At 35.5% G+C, this 20131-nt stretch overlaps 1 protein-coding gene across 3 annotated transcripts in view; it reads left to right on the forward strand.

The window, feature by feature from the left end:
- NFU1 (NFU1 iron-sulfur cluster scaffold) overlaps positions 1-20131 on the forward strand; it is a 68392-nt gene that overhangs the window by 38855 nt on the left and 9406 nt on the right. For 2 of the 3 annotated variants that reach the window (XM_056813441.1, XM_056813442.1), the window contains 3 exons: positions 773-887; positions 3332-3392; positions 4767-4814. In XM_056813441.1, coding sequence (XP_056669419.1) covers positions 773-887; positions 3332-3392; positions 4767-4814 — 224 coding nt within the window. The remainder of the gene's footprint in view (positions 1-772; positions 888-3331; positions 3393-4766; positions 4815-20131) is intronic. The other variant, XM_001381649.4, reaches the window with a different exon arrangement.

Raw genomic sequence — 20131 nt, forward strand, 5'->3', positions numbered from 1 at the left:
TAAAAAGGAGACATCACAAGCAAATTAGAAGAACAGGGAACATATTATCTATTAGATTTATGGATAAGAGAGGAAATTTTGAGTAAACAAGAGATGAAGAGCATTGTGAGTTGTACATTGTACAATTTGGATTACATTAAATTAAAAAGGGGTTGTACAAATAAAACTGATATATCCAAGATTATCCTGAAAGCAGAAAATTGGTGGGAAATTTTTATAGTTTCTTGGATAGCAGTCTCCTATCTAAAATATATAGAGAACAAAGAATTTAGTCAAATTCATAAGTAACCAAGCCATTTCCCAATTGACAAATGGTCAAGGGATATGAATGAGCAATTCATAGAAGAAATCAAAGCTGTCAGTAATTATATGAAAAAATGTTCTAAATCCTTCCTGATTAGAGAAATGCAAATCAAAATAACTCAGAGATACCACCTTACACCCCTGATATATGATCTGGAATATTTAAGGAATCAGTCATTACTGTCCTAGAGGACTCTTGGACAACCGAGTCAGTTTCTGGTCTTCAGTTTCACCTTTCCAGATGAACTCACACTAGTTTGGATTAAATAGTGTTGTCTTGAGTCTCTCACCTCCCTGAGTCACTAAGATGAGTAGCGAACTCTGCACAAGCCCAGAACTGAAAGCTGTTAAAATAAAATCTGATTGATATTTTATAAAAATGATGTTGTTGTAAAGGTCCTTTAAAAATAGTTACATGTGAATGTAATTGAAAAGAAATATTATAACATTTTTCTTCATACACTTATAGGAAAGTGAAGATTTAGATTGGAACTTACTGAAACCAGATATTTATGCAACAATAATGGATTTCTTTGCATCTGGTTTACCCATACTTACTGAAGAAACACCTTCCTCAGAAACAGGTAAATGGAAATATTAGGACAATAGTTCTTGTCTTTTTAGAACTTCCATACGTAATATCTTTTAAAGTTTGTTCTTTCTGAGAAAGAACTTTCTCTTTCAGAGAAATAAATGAATGAGAAATTTTTGGAGACTTAAGTAATATATTTGTCTCTGTAAATGACTTCATGTGACTCTAATACCCTCCAACAATCTGGAGTATATACATGTCTTAAAAAGAATAAGAGAGCTCACTATTTAAAAGAATCTTATAAAGCAAAAAAATCTCTGTGCTATGAATAATGACAATCAGACTTAAAGGTTTTAGAATTGTCAAGTAGAGCATACCTATATAAGTTAATGTATAGAAGAAAAAAGTTCTGAGGATTTTAATAAATTTTCAGAAGGGAATTAATGCTGTCCATTAGTATGTATTTGAGAAACTTCAACAAATGATTTTGAATATGAAAACAAAGACTTTCTGAAATTCATTCACCAGAGAAGCCTTTCTTTTTAAAAAATACACCTCCCAGATACATCTTATCAATCGGGATATGTTTTTTTTAAAGGTTTATCTTTCACAGTTTTAGGGAAAAACTTTATTTCCTGAACAAACCTACTAGTTTAAGATTTACCCCTTTTAGCTTTCAGTTTCTCTGTGTTTGTAATGTTGACATACCATATTTTCTCAAATTTACAAATTGGTAAAGGCCTTTAGGTGGTACAAGAGATAGAGCACTGGTTCTGGAGTAAGGCCAACCTGAGCTTAAATCTAGCCTTAGATATTTACTAGCTTTGTGACCCTGTACAAATCACTTAATCTTGTTTGCCTCAGTTTGCTCATCTGTAAAATGAACTAGAAAAGGGAATTGCAAACCACTTCATTATCTTTGCCAAGAAAACCTCAAGTGGAGACCATGAAGAGTCAGGATTGACTGAACAACAAATTGGCTGATATTTTAACTTAAAATTTTTCCTAAATTTGTGCATGAGTGTCATCTAGTGGCAAAATAAGGCAACTGCTTTGTCATGAGATATTTAAGGTGTCAGATAAATCCAGAAATTAAAGCCAAAAAGAATAAGAAATGTATTTCAGATTTAGTGGATATAACTAAAGGTCATTTCTTTTGTTTCTCAAAATTGAGTTAAAAATATGTGTTGTATACACCACAGATGCCTAATAGAATGTTTGTTGAATTGAATGTTAAATTCATATTAATAAAGATGTTAGTATTGAAAGGCACAAAACAATGAGGGAATAATTAAAGCCTTTTGGAAGGAGGTGGTGCTTAAGCATCACCTGGCACAGAACTGGAGTTTTAACAAGCTGAAGTTAGACTGGTGGTGAGCCTTTTTCTGTTTCCTCTTATTCTCCATAATTTTCAGTCTTGGAATCACTTAACTTCTCAGGGTTCTGGACAACCCTATGAGACTTTCAAAGTAGGCAGAGATATGAATTAATCAAATGAGTTTCCTCATGGGGAGGTCCTTATACCTTTGACATCATAGATCTGATCTATCCAACCTTCCCACCCTACCCCTAAATACTAACAGCAACTTCTACATATAGTTAATAAAGTAGATGGTCCTTGACTTCTAAAAATGTAAAATCTAAAACACATACTGATGTGGATCAGCACATAATCTTATACAACATAGTAACACCAAAGTAGAACAAATGAACAAAAGTGTTAATGATGGAAACAGAGCTGATAGTAAGAGCTTTAACAACTTTATAAAGACTTTAATAGTTTTATAAACATTTATTCTAGAGCTTTAACAACTTTATAGAGATTTTAATAGTTTTGTAAACATTTATTCTAGGAAAATTTGTAGCATAATTTGCCCAACTTTAAAGAGTTAACAGGTATGATGTTTCATTTAGAATGATCCTCCAAGAAGTAAAAGACATCTCTCTTTTTTTTTTTTGGACACTCTCCACTTCTTTTGGCTCATGAAATTTTATAGTGTTTCTGGTTAAGATTTTAAAATTTAAGCATATTCAAAGACATAAACACAACAACTATATCATATGACCATTTAACATACTAAGACAAATAATCTAATTTCCTAGTTCCCTCCCTAGAATATCATCAAATAAGTGGAATTTTCTATTTAAAAAGTTGTGGAACCAACAAATAATATTAAAGATGTGACTTTGCTAAAAAAATTCAAATCTTTTTTTAGTCCTAAATTTTATTTTATTTTATTGTAAAACCCTTACATTCCATCTTATAATCAATACTCTGTATTGGTTCCAAGGCAGAAGAGTGGTAAGGGCTAAGCAATGGCAATTAAGTGACTTGCCCAAGGTCACACAGCTGAAAAGTGTCGGAGGCCAGATTTGATCCTAGGACCTCCTGTCTGTAGATCCACTGAGCCACCCAGCTAATCCCTTAGTCCTAAATTTTTAAAAATATTACATTATATTATTACTTTTAATACTTTGATTTGTGCTTGTTTCTAGCAACTGAAGAAGATGATGAAGTTGTAGCAATGATTAAAGAACTGTTGGATACGAGGATAAGGTATCACCATAGAAATGAGTTTAAGAGTTTGAAAGATTTATTGTTATGAGCACATGTGCAAATTAATTTAAAATTTTAATTTATAAATCTAAAAGAATTTAAATTTTACTTCTCTGTGCTTATTGAAAACTAATTCACAGGATGAAGTAGACAAAATGTAATTCTGAGGAATATATGTATCAAACAAAATACAGGGTCATGAAGTTTAATGGCATGGTTGTATGTAAGGACAATACTGTTTTGAAAGAAGAACCTTTAGAAATAAGTTAAGTTTGGAAAAAACTATTAAGAGTTGCAGAGATTTAGAAAACAGATAGGAAGTTAGGAACATGTTAGATATCTAAATTTTAAACAATATAACCAAAAGTGCCTCTCCTATAGTTCTTCTTGGTCACCCTTTAGATTTCAGAGGGGGCCCTGGGTTCTTAAAGGCTATCTATCCTATTGGAGTATAAGCTATGAAAGATTCAACTTGTAAGGCTTCAAGTACAGACTCAGGAAAAGAGGATTTAGGTGCAAGATTTTGAGGGTTATTTTGGTTAGAGGAATTCTTAATGACTTTCTTTAAAGTCATAGTGTGGATGTAATCTGAGTCTTTTGAGGGAATTGTTTTATCCATAGATCCTTGAAGTAAGCTTGAATTCTGTATTTGCATGATAACTTTACCTAAAATCATATAGACATTGACTTACATATCCTGTAGAAGATTCATTCATTTATTCAGCAATCATTTAATAGCTGTTTTGGATAAAGTACTGCCTTGTACACTGGGAGGAAATAAGCAAATAATTGATCTTTGCCCTCATGAAATGTTCAATCTAGCCTCTACTCGTGCATATATTGTGTATATTGGTGGGAGTGTATGTCCTAAGTATATGAGAAAAAATGTTTTCTAATTATTGTTCTTTTGTGTTATTTAAATAAATACTTTTGTTGAGAGTTAATTGTATCTTCCAGAAGACTGTTATTAGGAAGCATACCAAAGGGGGTTCAGCAACCACAGCTTTAGGCATATAGTTACTTTCCCACAAGGATCATTTTTAGAACCTAAGGAAGCAGTTGTCCCTCTCAAGGACCTTATTCCATCAGTAGTAAGAATTGGGGAGAACGAGCCCAAAGAGAGATGTAACAAAAAGAACAGTAGAACTTCTTTCTGGGCGTAGGAAACAATGTGAGCAAAAGTATGGAGGCAGGCATTAGCAAAGGCATAGATGGGGAATGACTGGTGGTTTATTATATAGTAAATGGCATGAAATAATGCTGGAATGGTAAAGATAATACCCTATGAGGTAGGTACTGTGGGTATTAGCCATATTTTAGAAATAAGGAAACTAAGATTCAGAAATATTAAGAAATTCCTCTATTAAAATCCAGGTCTGCCGGAGTCCTAAGTCCAGCCTTCCTTCTGTTATTCCAAAATAGGTAAAGTGATGCTGTACTGTGGCTTTTTCAATATTTGCCAAGGATGTTGGATATTTTTGGCAATCAGAACAAGATTGAAGGGTTTTGAGCAGAATTTACTTGACCAAGTCTTTTTTTTTTTTTACTGGAAGGTAAAATTTATTCCAAAGTTCAAGTGTCACAAGAACTATATATCAAAGGCAAGCATAAAATGTAATTACATAATTATAGTACACTTTCAGTAATTATCTGTCATTTTACACCATTATGACATTGATGTTGTAATAGATGATATTTGAGGGTGTATATTTGATGGATACTAGATAACTAATGGATCAGATAGTTATCTTCTTTTTGTCTAACCTCCTCCCTTTTGTACCTCCCTCTTCAGAAGCCTTTCAGCCTCCCCTGCCCCCTTCTTCAGTCTCCCTCAAGTCACTCAGGGTGAGCTGTGAGATTTCAATGAAATAGTTATTAATCTTCCTTGTCAAGTAAGTGTTTATTGGGGAAAACAGGAAAGGTGGAGGATAAGGTAAGAGGGTTGGAGGTTTCCCTATTCTCTACAGTGAGTGTTAAGTTAGAGGATATGGAGAGAAATGGCAATTCAGTCACTATTATGAAACAGAGCCACTCAGAGAGAGATATAAGGGCTATTGTCCTACTTCTTCCTTCAAATCAGCCAAGTCACCTCCAACTTGATTATCTCAAGTCCCAGAGATAAAACCAGCTTTTTCCTTCACCTCAGCCAGCAAGCCAAAAGCTTTTTGCTTCAGTCACCACCATCAGCCCAAAGACCTCCAAATCCAGTCCAACAGTTGGCTCTTGCCTCCAACTGTTTCCCAGTCACATTCCAAATGGAATCTTCATTTGCTTGACAGATGATCAGTCTCCAGCTTTTTGTCCTTTGCATGCATGCCTCTACCACAATACCTCCCTTTTTGTCTTAAAAAAATTGCAACCCGCAATTTTTAATGATACTTACATTTTATTTATATATCTAGCTATCCAATTATTAATCCTGTACTATCTTAAATATTCCTTTACCCTCCCAAAATAACAAATCCTAATCTTATTTTAGCTATTCTGTCTATCTAGTTCTATGCTAAGTTTTGGGTATAGGAAAATGGTTTAGATAATAGGGATTTACATAAACATGGTTTTCACACAATAACAAATTATGTAACAATTTTAAACAATTCCAACAATTTCAATAGCATTTTGAATATGCAACTGTCTTATCTCCTTAATGTCTATAATTCAACTAAGTAAAATTTTCTATTACCAACAATTGCTAGCCTACAATTATAATGTAATCTAACTTCTAAACTTAAGTAGTTTTTATGTCTGTCCCTACTTCCCTAAGACTTTTGAACAAATTTTTCTAAACTCTCTCTATAGTTTAGTTATTAGAACATTAATAAATTATTCTAATATAGTTAGTTTGTTAGTATATTAGTATTTACATGTGTACATAGGTTGTACCTATACATCCATATATATTGTTCTTGATTTTTGTGCAAACTCAAAGGAATATATTTGTCTGTTTGAATTTTCCACAGAAATTAATATTTCAGTGTGACCTTTATGTTGTGCAACTATGAATATGTTGTATACTTACCCATTCCATGAGATATCTTCCTACATTATATTTCTATGTAGCATGTATATACATATATATGATGTTAACATGTATGTCACAATCTTACATATACTCATGATCATAAGTCCAAACATTCAAAGTCCTTCCATATCCTTAGATGTTGATTATAGAAACCCTGTGTGTCCTTCGTCATCTGGTCAGCATGCCACTCTTGTCTTCTGTCACTCTTTATTGTAGTCCTGTGTTCTTCAATTCAGGAACAAACTGGAACAATCAGGAACATACTGGAACAATCTGGAACATGCATGCATGTAAGGTTTTTACATGTGCATGTATATAAGATTGACATTTTCATTGTGCATGGAAATAAGCTATGAGTTCTTCATGAATGCTTGTTAGAATTCATCAGTCATTCTTCATGTGTGGAAGTAAGCATTACATGTGTTCATCTTCATGCATGGAAGTAAGCTTTACTTATGTTCATCTTCATGGGTATGTGTAAGCATAATAGTATAATATAATTTTAGAATTTTGTCAAGAATATGAATTTAAAGTTTTCTTATCTTTTGGATGTTTGAAAATTTTCAAGGAGATTTATTATATTCTGTCTTTTATTATGTCTTGGAGATAGAATTTGGATATAATGTATTTCGTTTGGTCATGGAGTTATGTATTCATTTGAGATGAAAACATTGTTTCTTTTCTGTTACTATGGTTGGCAGAGAGTTTGTATAGAATATGTAGAGACTTTCTCTGGCTGCAAATCTTTTAAATGCATATTTCTTTTACTCTGTTTTACTGGCTTTTGCAGTGCTTTCCTTTCATCATTTCCATTCATAGGCTATCATTTCAACATGTGTAATGCTCTCTTGTCTAAAATTTCTGTTGATACATACCCTCATGTGTGCTTTCCTTTGTTTTCCATCCATAGGCTTTCATTCATAGGGACTGTTATTGATTTCTTCTAGGGCTATTCATGTTGCTGCTCATGACTAGGACTTTTTTTTCTCTCAGATGTCATTTTTATGCATCTTCATTGATGACATGATCACATTGTTGTTTCTTGTGAGGTATCTGAAACTGTGAGGTAATCTCTTCATGGTATACCCTCCCTCTCTTCCTTCTCCCAGTAGAGATTGTTTTAGGATGAAGGTTCAGATATATGGATAACCTGTTTCAGTTTTCAACTATAACTTGATGTTAAAGTCTTGATTACAGATTCATCCAATGTGAATCTATGCTTCCATAGCATTCTAAGTGTTTGTATCTGTCATAGTTATGAAGTTGGAGTTTTCTGCTACAAGCTTAGGAGTGTCCTTGTTGTTGTTGAATTATTTAGTTCTTTTGCTGGAATATTTTCTTTTCTACCTAAGACTAGTCTTCATTCTCATAAGGTCTTCTGTTGTATGTTACCCTGTGGAACTCCAACTAATCTTGGTTTCACTCTTATTGCATGAATGGTATTTGTCATATTTTTGAAGTTAGAGAATAGATGTGAAATTGTATATCATCTATCTCTCCTCCTCTAGTTCTCTAATATGTTCCTTGATATCCTCTTTCCCATTCAAAATCTGTATCTGTACAAGCCATGTAATTCAACTTCTCTATAAAGTCATCTTCATTATAAACCCCTAATCTTGTATTGTAAGATTTAATATGGTTGAAGGCCTTAAACTGTAACAGTTAAAAGAGTGATATTGTAAACTGTAGTGAGTTAAAATGGTGGAAAATATAAATTGTGATAGATATAAGAGAGGGTGAGTAAATTTGACCGCAGAAAATATGTTTCACTACAGTGTCTTGGTTTTTAAATCAAATATAAGGTGGTCGCCAGGGAAATATTCCCAATTATTCAAATACCCAAGTCAACTGGGTTTTATAGAGATTTTAATTAATACAAATGTGGAATTAAAGAAAAGAGAGAAAGAGAGAAAAAGGAAATAAGTATGAAGGGCCTTAAGCCAACATGGCTTAGACCCGAGTCTTAAGAGAGATCAGTCAGTCAGTCTTTTAACACTCACCACAAGGTCTGTCTAAGCAAGGATTCTAGTGACACCAGGCCAGCTCCATCTCAGCTGACTTCACCAGAGAGAGTTCCAGCCAGAGTCCTCCTTAAAGAGCCTTCCAGCCAGAGACTGTTCCAAAGGGCCTCTCTCCAGAGCCTCCAGAGGGACAGAGTCCCCTCAGAGGAGCTCCAGCGAGACCTCCTTAGAGATTGTCCTCCAAGAGCTTCCCTTCTCCAGAACCTCTCTCAAGAGATTCTTCCCAAGCGATCCTCATCAGAGATCCTCCAAAAGGATTTTTTTTTCAAGAGATTCTGCTTTTTCTTATATAGGGGTTTTTCTCCTATGTCACCTCCCCTAAGTCCTTACATCTACCAATCACTGTAGACATTTTCCAAAAGACTGCCCATCTGAATTCCTGCTAAGTTGACTAATCTCCTCAGTAAGCCTGAACCAGTGAAAACACAGCTGAGTCAACTAATCTCATTAAGAGAAAACTTGCCCGACCCTTTTAGGTACCTAGCATCTCATTGTATCAATTCTAAAAAACAGGCATGGCTCAAAGAACTCCTTGCCTTATTATAAGCATGGGTCCAAGTACTTTCATTGTTTAGCAAGGAGTTTTCTCCCCTAAAGCAGTCTTAAGTACGGGTGGAGTAGAGGTCCTCCCATAGCAAGGGTTTTTCTCCCCTAAAGCAGTTTTAAGTGCGGGTGGAGTAGAGGTCCTCCCATTTCTGATCCTGATGAGTTCTCACATCAAAATGGGGAATGTTTCCCAGTAGGGAATTTGTTCCAATGGAGGATTCCTCAATGTGGAAATTTTTAACATTCACAAGTCTGAGAAATTTCAAGATTTACAGTATAAAGTTCTTCCAATGGTATGCAGCTTCTGTGCCCAAAGAACATTTCATCATCATAATCTTGGTAAGATTTTGATTGTACTGGTTTCAGGTATTCAATTTTTTCACTTGTGTCCCACACATCCCCTTCTTCGTCTACCTCTTCATAAAGCTTATAAAATTGATAGGGCATTTGTTCTAAATCATCTTGGTCCATTATTAATACACCCTCTGGTATTCCTTCTGTCACTGTATCTGATTCTGACTCACTGAATCCAATCATTATGTTATTCATTAGATTTTGTTCAGTGTCATGTAAACTTGTGTCAGATGTTGCTAACTCTGGCTTTGTATGCTGATCTAAGCCTATGTCACCAGCTTTTATGTCCCCAAATCAGTTTCTGATTGTTTCTCATTGCTAAGCTTTAGATTTTTGTTTTCAGTTGGTAAACTTGATAGTATGGGGTTAGTTTCTTCTTACAGATATTCAATGCTGTTACTATTCATAGGTGCTACTCTATCACCAATCTGAGGTTTATGTTCATCTTCACTCTCTTTTGACTGTGTAGAGATAGAAATCTGTCCCTCTGTATTGTGTTGTTCTGGGAATAAGTTTAGTACATCTGCATTTCCCCCTGCATCATCAGGATGTATGACTTCATTCTTTCCCACAGTACTGCATACATATGTTTCTGGCTGTGTAGCTAAGTCTATAGTTACTAAGTCACTGTTCATCTCTTTGCTACCGCCAGCTGTATGTTTGGATCAGCTAACTCTTTTTGATTTAATTCATTTCCTGTTGTCTCACCTTGAAAGATGATTAGGTATCCAGAACTACAGGATCATGCATGTGTGTAAGATTAACGTGTGCATGCGTGTAATGTGAATATGTTGATGCATGTGAGTGAAACTTTATACAGGATGTTTGTGCCATCCTTGTGTGTGCAAGTGAGATTCTTTTTTTTATGTAATGAATGTAGGTATCTTTACTTAATTTGTGATTGTCAGGCGATTATTCTATGCCTGTTGGTTGACTGTAGAGGTTAATGATATTTTAGTCTAGACTTGAGATTGAAATTCGTGCCTCTTCCACAATGTGCAGTTCCTTAGAAATGTAGAGAGTTTTCACTTGGTCTAGAATTGTGTGTGTGTGTGTGTGTGTGTGTGTGTATTTCCATTGTATTAGGCTACGTATATTGAGATCTATAACCAAATCCTATTCAAATACTTCATCATAGAGTGGAGATGACCATAGGTTTTTTGTTTATTTGTTTTTTAATTTAATTGGGTCAATTTCAAACATTATTCCTTGGTTACAAAAATCATATTCTATTCCTCCCTCCATTCCCCCAGCCCTTCCCACTCTCAATTCCACTAGGTATTACATATGTTCTTAATCAGAACCTATTTCCATATTTGCACTAGGATGTTCCTTTGGTGTCCATATCCCCCTCAACCCATGTATTCAAGCAGTTGTTTTTCTTCTGTGTTTCTAATCCCACAGTTTTTCCTCTGAATGTGGATAGTGTTCTTTATCATAGATCACTACAGGTTGTTCAGGATCACTGCATTGCCACTAATGGAGAAGTCCATTACATTTGATTACACCAGTGTATCGGTCTCTTTGTACAATGTTCACCTGGTTCTGCTCCTTTTGCTCTGCATCACTTCCTGGAGGTTGTTCCAGTTCCCAAGGAATTCCTCCACTTTATTATTCCTTTGACCACAATAGTATTCCATCACCAACATATACCACAATTTGTTCAGCCATTCCCCAATTGAAGGGCATCCCCTCATTTTCCAATTTTTTGCCACCACAAAGAGCACAGCTATGAATATTCTTGTACATGTCTTTTTCCTTATTATCTCTTTGAGGTACAAACCCAGCAGTGCTATGGCTGGATCAAAGGGTAGACAGTCTTTTGTGCCCTTTGGGCATAGTTCCAAATTGTCCTCAATGGTTCTATCAATTCACAACTCCACCAACAATGAATTAATGTCCCAACTTTGCCGCATCCCCACCAGCATTCATTACTTTCCATTGCTGTCATGTTAGCCAATGTGTTAGATGTGAAGAGATACCTCAGAGTTGTTTTGATTTGCATCTCTCTGATTATAAGAGATTTAGAACACTTTTTCATGTGTTTGTTAATAGTTTTGATTTCTTTGACTGAAAATTACCTAATCAAGAGAATGGCTTGATTTTTTTGTACAATTGATTTAGTTCTTTGTAAATTTGAGTAATTAGACCTTTCTCAGAGGTTTTTGTTATGAAGATTGTTTCCTAATTTGTTGCTTCCCTTCTAATTTTAGTTACATTGGTTTTGTTTGTACAAAAGCTTTTTAATTTGATGTAGTCAAAATTATTTATTTTACATTTTGTGACTCTTTCTAAGTCTTCATTGGTTTTAAAATCTTTCCCTTCCCAAAGGTCTGACATGTATACTATTCTGTGTTCGCCTAATTTACTTATAGTTTCCTTCTTTATGTTCAAGTCATTCACCCATTCTGAGTTTATCTTGGTGTAGGGTGTGAGATGTTGATCCAAACCTAATCTCTCCCACACTGTCTTCCAATTTTCCCAGCAGTTTTTATCAAATAGTGGATTTTTGTCCCAAAAGCTGGGATCTTTGGGCTTGTCATAGACTGTTTTGCTGAGGTCATTTACCCCAAGTCTATTCCACTGCTCCTCCTTTCTGTCTCTTAGCCAGTACGAAATTGTTTTGATGACCACTGCTTTGTAATATAGTTTGAGATCTGGGACTGCAAAGCCACCTTCCTTTGCATTTTGTTTTTCGTTATTTCCCTGGATATCCTTGTTCTTTTGTCCTTCCAAATGAACTTTGTTATGTTTTTTTCTAATTCAGTAAAAAAAATTTTTTGGTAGTTCGATGGGTATGTCACTAAATAAGTAAATAAGTTTGGGTAGGATGATCATTTTTATTATGTTAGCTCGTCCTACCCATGAGCAGTTAATGTTTTTCCAATTGTTTAGATCTAGTTTTAATTGTGTGGAAAATGGTTTGTAGTTGTGTTCATATAGTTCCTGTGTTTGTCTCAGCAGATAGATTCCTAAGTATTTTATATTGTCTGGGGTGATTTTAAATGGAATTTCTCTTTCTAATTTTTGCTGCTGAGAAGTGTTGGAGATATACAGAAATGCTGATGACTTATGCAGGTTTATTTTGTATCCTGCAACTTTGCTAAAGTTGTTGATTATTTCGAGTAACTTTTTGGTTGATTCTCTAGGATTCTTTAAGTAGACCATCATATAATCCGCAAAGAGTGATAGCTTGGTCTCCTCATTGCCAATTTTAATACCTTCAATTTCTTTTCCTCTCTAATTGCTACTGCTAGTGTTTCTAGTACAATGTTAAATAATAGCGGTGATAATGGACATCCTTGTTTCACTCCTGATCCTATTGGGAATGCATCTAATTTGTCTCCATTGTAGATGATGTTGGCGGATGGCTTTAGATAAGTACTTTTTATTATTTTAAGGAAAGACCCTTCTCTGTCTATACTTTCTAGTGTTTTCAATAGGAATGGGTATTGTATTTTGTCAAGGGCTTTTTCTGTGTCTATTGAGATAATCGTGTGATTTTTGTTGGTTTGTTTATATGGTCAATTATGTGGATGGTTTTCCTCATATTGAACCATCCATGCATTCCTGTTATAAATACTGCCTGATCGTAGTGAATAACCCTCGTGATGACGTGCTGGAGTCTTTTTGTTAGTATCCTATTTAAGATTTTTACATCTATGTTCATTAAGGACATTGGTCTATAGTTTTCTTTCTCTGTTTTTGACCTGCCTGGCTTTGGAATCAGTACCATATTTGTGTTGTAAAATGAATTTGATAGAACTCGTCCTTTGCTTATTATGTCAAATATTTTGTATAGTATTGGGATTAGCTGTTCTTTGAATGGTTGATAGAATTCACTTGCGAATCCATCTGGACCTGGGGATTTTTTTCTTAGGGAGTTCTTTGATGGCTTGTTCAATTTTTTTTTTCTGATATGGGATTATTTAAGAATTCTATTTCTTCTTTTAATCTAGGTAATTTATATTTTTGTAAATATTCATCCATATCACCTAGTTTGGCATTTTTATTGCCACATAATTGGTAATAATAGTTTTTAATGATTGCCTTAATTTCCTCTTCATTGGAGGTGAGGTCTCCCTTTTCATCTTTGATGCTGTTAATTTGGTTTTCTTCTTTCCTTTTTTTATTAGATTGACCAGTACTTTGGCTATTTTGTTTGTTTTTTTTCAAAATACCAGCTTCTAGTCTTATTTATTACATCAATAGTTCTTTCACTTTCGATTTTATTAATTTCTCCCTTAATTTTTAGGATCTCTAATTTAGTTTTCTTCTGGGGATTTTTAATTTGTTCACTTTCAAGTTTTTTGATTTGCATGTCCAATTCTTTGACCTCTGCCCTCCCTAATTTGTTAATATATGAACTCAAGGATATAAATTTTTCCCTGAGTACTTCTTTAGCTGCATCCCATATATTTTGAAAGAATATCTCATCATTGTCATTTTCTTCAATGAAATTATGAATTGTTTCTATGATTTGTTCTCTAACCAATTTTGGAGACTCATTATTTAATTTTGAATTAATTTTTGATTTGGTTCTCCACATACCCTTACTGATAATTATTTTTATTGTGTTATGTAGCAGTCCACACCTATCTAGGGACAAGGGAAACAGAATGTAAAGATTGTCTTAGAAGAGAGTATGCTCAGTCTTGCACATGGCTAGCAAAATCCTCTGACCCTTGACCCCAGCTTCCCCCAGCTTAGGCAGGAAATCAGGTTTCTTTGTGTTCACCTGGCTAAGAGAAACCACACCTATACCTTGTCATTAACCAATGATAATCATCCCTATGTATTGTGTATATTTGCATATCAAAGAGATTAAAAACGGCCACAGCAATCTCTGCCCTTTTTTGGATCTTAGCTCTCACTGATGTCTGTCCTTAATTCCTTTCCTTATCTACCTCTCTCACCTGGGACCTGGCTTTCGGCCAGGCACTCTCTTCTCTTTATCGTGTCTCCGACCTGTGTGGTATTAATTGTGGATCTCAGGATGAATCATGCCTCTGAGACATCCTAAGATCGGGGTTCTGCTGTGGCCCCATTATAATCAATAAGGCCTGGTTTCTGATTCATTTCTGCCATCTCATATCTATAACTTGGCTCCACCACGCCCCTCGGGGTATCCTAAACTTCTATCCTTCCTCTATCATTCTACCTTGTGGCTTCTCGCAGGCCGAGAAAGCCACATGTTATGATCTGAAAAGGTTGCATTCATTATTTCTGCTTTTCTGCATTTGTTTGCCATGTTTTTATGACCTAGTACATGGCCAATCTTTTTAATGTATCATGTGCTGCTGAAAAGAAGGTGTATTCCTTTTTTGTCCCTATTTATTTTTCTCCATATATCTAATAACTAATTTTTCTTAGATTTCATTCACATCTTTTACTTCTTTCTTATTTATTATTTTATTTGATTTATCTAAATTTGATAGTAGTAGGTTCAGGTCTCCCACTAGTATAGTTTTACTATCTATTTCCTCCTTCAATTCCACTAGTTTCTCCTTTAGAAATTTGGATGCTATACCATTTGGTGCATACATGTTGATTACTGATATTTCCTCATTGTCTAAACTCCCTTTTATCAGGATGTATTTACCTTCCCTATCCCTTTTAATCAGATCTATTTTTACATTGCCTTTGTCTGATATCGTGCTCCTGCCTTCTTTTTATCAGTTGATACCCAATAGATTTGGCTCCATCCTCTTACTTTCACCCTATGCATATCTACCTTCCTCATGTGTGTTTCTTGCAGACAGTATATGGTAGGGTTTTGGATTCTAATCCACCATCCTATTTGTTTTCATTTTATGGGTGAGTTCATCCCATTCACATTCAAAGTTATGATTGCCACTTGTGTATTCCCCAGCATTTTGAAATCCTCTCCTAATTCTGTCCTTTCTTCTTTTGCTATATCCTTTTAAACCAATAGTTTACTTTTAATTAATCCCCCTAATCCCCTCCCTTAATATGCTTCCCTTTCTGGCCACTCCCTTTTTGTTCCCTCTTGTTTTTTTAGGGTCTGTTAAGTTCCCTTTCCCCTCTATTTCACTCCCTTCTTGTACTCCCTCCCCCCGCCCCCCTTTAGTTTTCCCTTCTCACTTTCCCTGTCGGATAAGATGGAATTCAAGACCCCAATGGATCTAGATGTTCTTTCCTCTCCAAATTGATTTCACTGAGAGTAAGGTTTAAGCATTACCTATTAGTGTTCTCTTCTTCTCCTTCTTATAAGAGTATTCTTCCCGTCCCCTTCCCATGTGTATCTTTCTGTGATAAAGATTATACTATTTATTTTACTTCTTCAAGTATCTTTTAGTGCCATCTTCAATTCCCCCCTCCCTTTTACTTTTTTGTATATCATCTTATAGCCCTTAATGCCCCAATCTCTTCCTGTGAATGATTCTTCTAATTAATATAATAGTGGATATAATTTTTGAGAGTTAAAAATAACGTTTTCCCCATATATTGATATATATAATTTGATCTAATTGTAGCCCTTAAAGAAGAGAGTTTGAATAAAAAAAACCATTTTCCCCCTTTTCCCTCTCTTTCTTATTTACCTTTTCATGTTTCTCTGGATCTTTGTGTTTGGATATCAAACTTTCCACTTAGTTCTGGTCTTTTCTTTAGAAATACTTGGAAATCTTCTATTTTGTTGAATGCCCATACTTTCCCCTGGAAGTATATAGTCAGTTTTGATGGATAGGTGATCCTTGGTTGAATACCCAATTCTCTTGCCTTTCTGAATATCATGTTCCAGGCTTTGTGGTCCTTTGGTGTGCCTTTAGAAGCTGCCAGGTCTTGTGTGATCCTAATTGGTGCTTCATATCTGAATTGTCTCTTTTTGGCTTCTTGTAGAATTTTCTCCTTAGCTTGAAAGCTCTGGAATTTGGCATTTACATTCCTGGGAGTTGTCTTTTGGGGATTTAGTGTAGAGAGTGTTTTATGAACTCTTTCAATGTCTATTTTGCCCCCTTGTTCGAGGACATCAGGGCATTTTTCTTGGATGATGTCTTGTAGTATGATTTCAAGATTTCGGTTTATTTCTGGATTTTCATATAGACCAATGATTCTCAAATTGTCTCTCCTTGTTCTGTTTTCCTGATCTGTCATCTTGTCAGTGAGATATTTTATGTTTTCTTCTATTTTGTCATTCTTTTGATTTTGCTTTATTAATTCTTGCTGTTTTGCTAGCTCATTGTCTTCCAGTTGCCTAATTCTGGTCTTTAAAGACTGATTTTCCTTTTCAGTTTGATCTATCCTACTTTTCGTGGCTTCCAGCTATTTCTCTAATTGGGAGTTCTTGTCTTTTAAACTGTTATTTTCTCTTTGAATTATTTCCCACTTTTCTTGCCAGAAGGTTTCCATATTTTTGATGAGTTCCATTTTAAATTCTTCAAGAGCTTATGGACAATTTCCATTTTGGGGGGAAGGTTTTGGGTTTATTTGTGTTTCCTCCTCTATTTCCTCTGTAGCCTGGGTTTTTCCTCCATAAAATTTTTCAAAGGTCAATCCCTTCTTCCTGTTTTTCTTGGAGGGAGGTTGTTGCTCCTGGGCACAATTTGCCATCACTGTGGAGGTTTTTCCTTCCTTTTTTAGTCAGAAATCTGAGTGAGATTGGCAGGCTCTCTGTGTATGGAGTTAAGGAGAAAGAATTTTACCTGAGGCAAGCTATTGAATCTCCACAGCTTCTGCTGTTTCCTGCCCTTCTCTGTGCTTTTTTCCCACAAGTGCCCATGGTCTGCGCTCTTCAGCCTGCTGGGGTTTCAGGTGTAGCAGCTCTCAGGGGTAGGTCTTTGGTGGTATTAGTCAGCTCCCAAGGACCTAGTGGTGCCCCTCACTCACTCGCTGATTCTGGTGCACGTTGGCTGGTGGGGTTGGGGAGGGTAAATCAGCTCGCATTTTGATGGGAGCGTTTTCACCCCCTTATAGTGTGGAGATGCCCAAATACCATGTACCTTCAATGCTTCTCCCTACTGTAGAGTCCCTTCGTTATCATTATTTTGGTTTTTTTTTTTTTGGTCTTTTGAGGTAGTCTATATCTGTGGGTGCTAAGGAGAGGAAGAGTCTTACATCTAAACTGCCTCCATGTTTATTTGGAAGTCCCGACCATAGGTTTTTAAAAGCTATGTCAATTGAGGCAGCTAGATATATTCAGTGAACGAGAATCAGGCCTGTAGTTGGGAGGACCTGAGTTCAAATCACTAAATTCCCATTGCCTAGCCCTTATTGACCTCTAATTTTGGAATTGATGCTTGTATCAATTCCATGGGATGAGGAGGTTAGCTTATCAAAGGAATATTCTAGTGTGAGGAAGCTACAGGCACTGTTCCAAGGTGAGATGGCAACTGAGGTATGTTGGCAAAGTAACATGACTGTTCAGGGAAGCAGTCTCACCTAGACCCAAGCTTCAGAGCACCTCCTAGTCAACTCCTCCACGAAAGTCCACCAAAGCTGCAAAGGATGCCAAAAGCCTTGACCAAGTCTTTTTTTTTTTTTTATGAGGAATATTACTTATTTGGGGAAGGCTAGATCAGAAGAGGAGAGTACAGTTGCAAAGAAGGCCTATTGGGTCTGAACTAGGGTAATTATAGTAGAAATAGAGAAGATTGTTAGAAATGAGTAATATTACAAAGAGAAAATCAACCTGTCTTGGTAACTGATTGGATGTAGGAGGTGACAGAAAGTACATAGTCAAATATAACACTCTTTTTCAGTGTGGGTGACTGGAGAAAGAGAAGATCATTTCCAAATAGAAGTTGTTGGTGAAACTTTAAAGAAAAAGTGGTGTTTGAATTTAGGCTTGAAAAATGGACTGGATTTTAAAAGATAGAGTTTAGGTGAGAGAGCATTCTAGGAATAAGTTTTCCCTCCTAGCCATTGGGAATTGTGGAAACAACTCCCAGTATTAGTAGTAATTATTGATAGTCTTAAAGCATTCACTAAAACCCCAAGACTTGTATAAATGTTTGAGAGATTTACTTTTTGGTTTCTGTTTTTTTTTTTAAGGGACGCGAACCTGAAAGTATTTGTGGATTCTTTGACTGAGTTTGTCTAATTGAGAAAATTTTTTATTGTCAAGAACAGTAGACTTAGAATTAGGAATGATTAGTGTTCACATATATTTGTTTTGAAGAGTCTTAGTTCTTGATAGAACATTTCTATAGCTTTTTATCAAATGTTGATGTATAAATTTCAGTTATTGTTATGATGATTTTTTTCTCTTTATTTTTTGCTATATTCCTCATAAGGAAACTCAGGAAACTACTACAATACAAAATGACTAAATATCCCATAAAAATATTTCTTGTTGCTTTTGAACTCATGATAAAACTAATTCCTTCATTGTCTCTTATTAGAGAATCTGTGAAGAATTCTTCTTTATCAACCCATTGTTCACTGGACAAAGATCTCATTTAGAGTACTAACAGTTAAATTAATGTATATAAACTGTCTAAAAAACTCGCGTTTCTTATTATCCATTGCCTCCTTGCCTGATTGCAACTCTCAGTGCTGAAGAGGAAAGTAGAGATGCCCAGAATTAGTGCTAATTTGTTTTTTTCTTAGTTTTATTTAACCTTTGAAAAAAAAATTCATCACCTTGTGTTCACTTTACTGATAATACTTAGCTAGATTTGTCTTTGAGTCAGAAGGATATTTGTGATTGTTGAATCCTGTTGAATTTTCATGACCACATTTGGGGTTTTCTTGGCAAAAGTACTGGAGTGATTTGCCCTGGGTCATACATCTGACAAATATTTGAGGCCAGATTTGAACTCCTGACTTTAGATTAGGAACTCTATCCACTGCACTTCCTTGCTACTCATTAGAACCCATTAAGATCTACTTAAATCTTTTTTCCTTTGTACAAAACTATTGTTTGTATCTTGCTAGAATGTTGTTTTAAAATGTTGATACCATAATGAGGTATTGGTATGTTGTGGGGGGGCTAGAGGTGAGCCCCTGGGATTCGGGATGGATACCCCTTTGCAAGAGTGCAAGACTCCATAATTTAGCTTAGAAATGAAAAGAGAAATTTATTAATTTGGAATTCATGTTGAATTTGGCTAGGAGGTCAGCATAGATAGGACGCTGTCTCCTCAAAGGGTTGAACTCTGGGGGGTTTATACTTTATTTACAGCAGGTTCTATATGACTCAATGGAGTGTATGGATTCAGGCAAAAGTCAGGGGTTAGTTACCTGATCAGGGTCAGAGCAGTATCTTATGTCCTGAAGACATTCGCATTGTGTAATATTTATTGGGAAAGGAAATAGAATGATTGGAAAACTGCTAAGATTCTGAATTATACAAAACTGGACTGATATAGAGGAGGTGGAAGTGGGAAAACCCTCCGCCAGCCTCTAGGGCCTGGCCCTATACTCTGGAGCTAAGGAAAAACTCCAATTCCAACTGGATTATTAAACTTTATATTATTTGAATTCTCAGTCAGATAAGTGGACTATCTTTTCTGGTCATAGAGGGAACTGAAAATCAGTTCAGTCATCAAGGCAATAAAAGACCTTATCGGACCCCTGCCATTTACTCTCAGCAGGGGGCATCTCCCTCCTTTGCCTCTCCAAGCTATATGCCTTCTCTCCCCTCAACTACTCCATACCCCATACAAACTTCCCTTTATCCCCCATTTTTCCAATCCTATTTCCTTTCCCAATAAATATTACAGTTTTTGGTGAGCCAGCCAGGATTTCCAACCTATTTTGTCAAGAATTTGGAAAAAAAAAAGTCAGTTGGAGGTTTCAGAGAAGTTGAGCCTGCATACATTTCAAAAGCCTGT

Source organism: Monodelphis domestica, chromosome 1, assembly GCF_027887165.1.
Source record: "Monodelphis domestica isolate mMonDom1 chromosome 1, mMonDom1.pri, whole genome shotgun sequence".
Taxonomy (NCBI): domain Eukaryota; kingdom Metazoa; phylum Chordata; class Mammalia; order Didelphimorphia; family Didelphidae; genus Monodelphis; species Monodelphis domestica.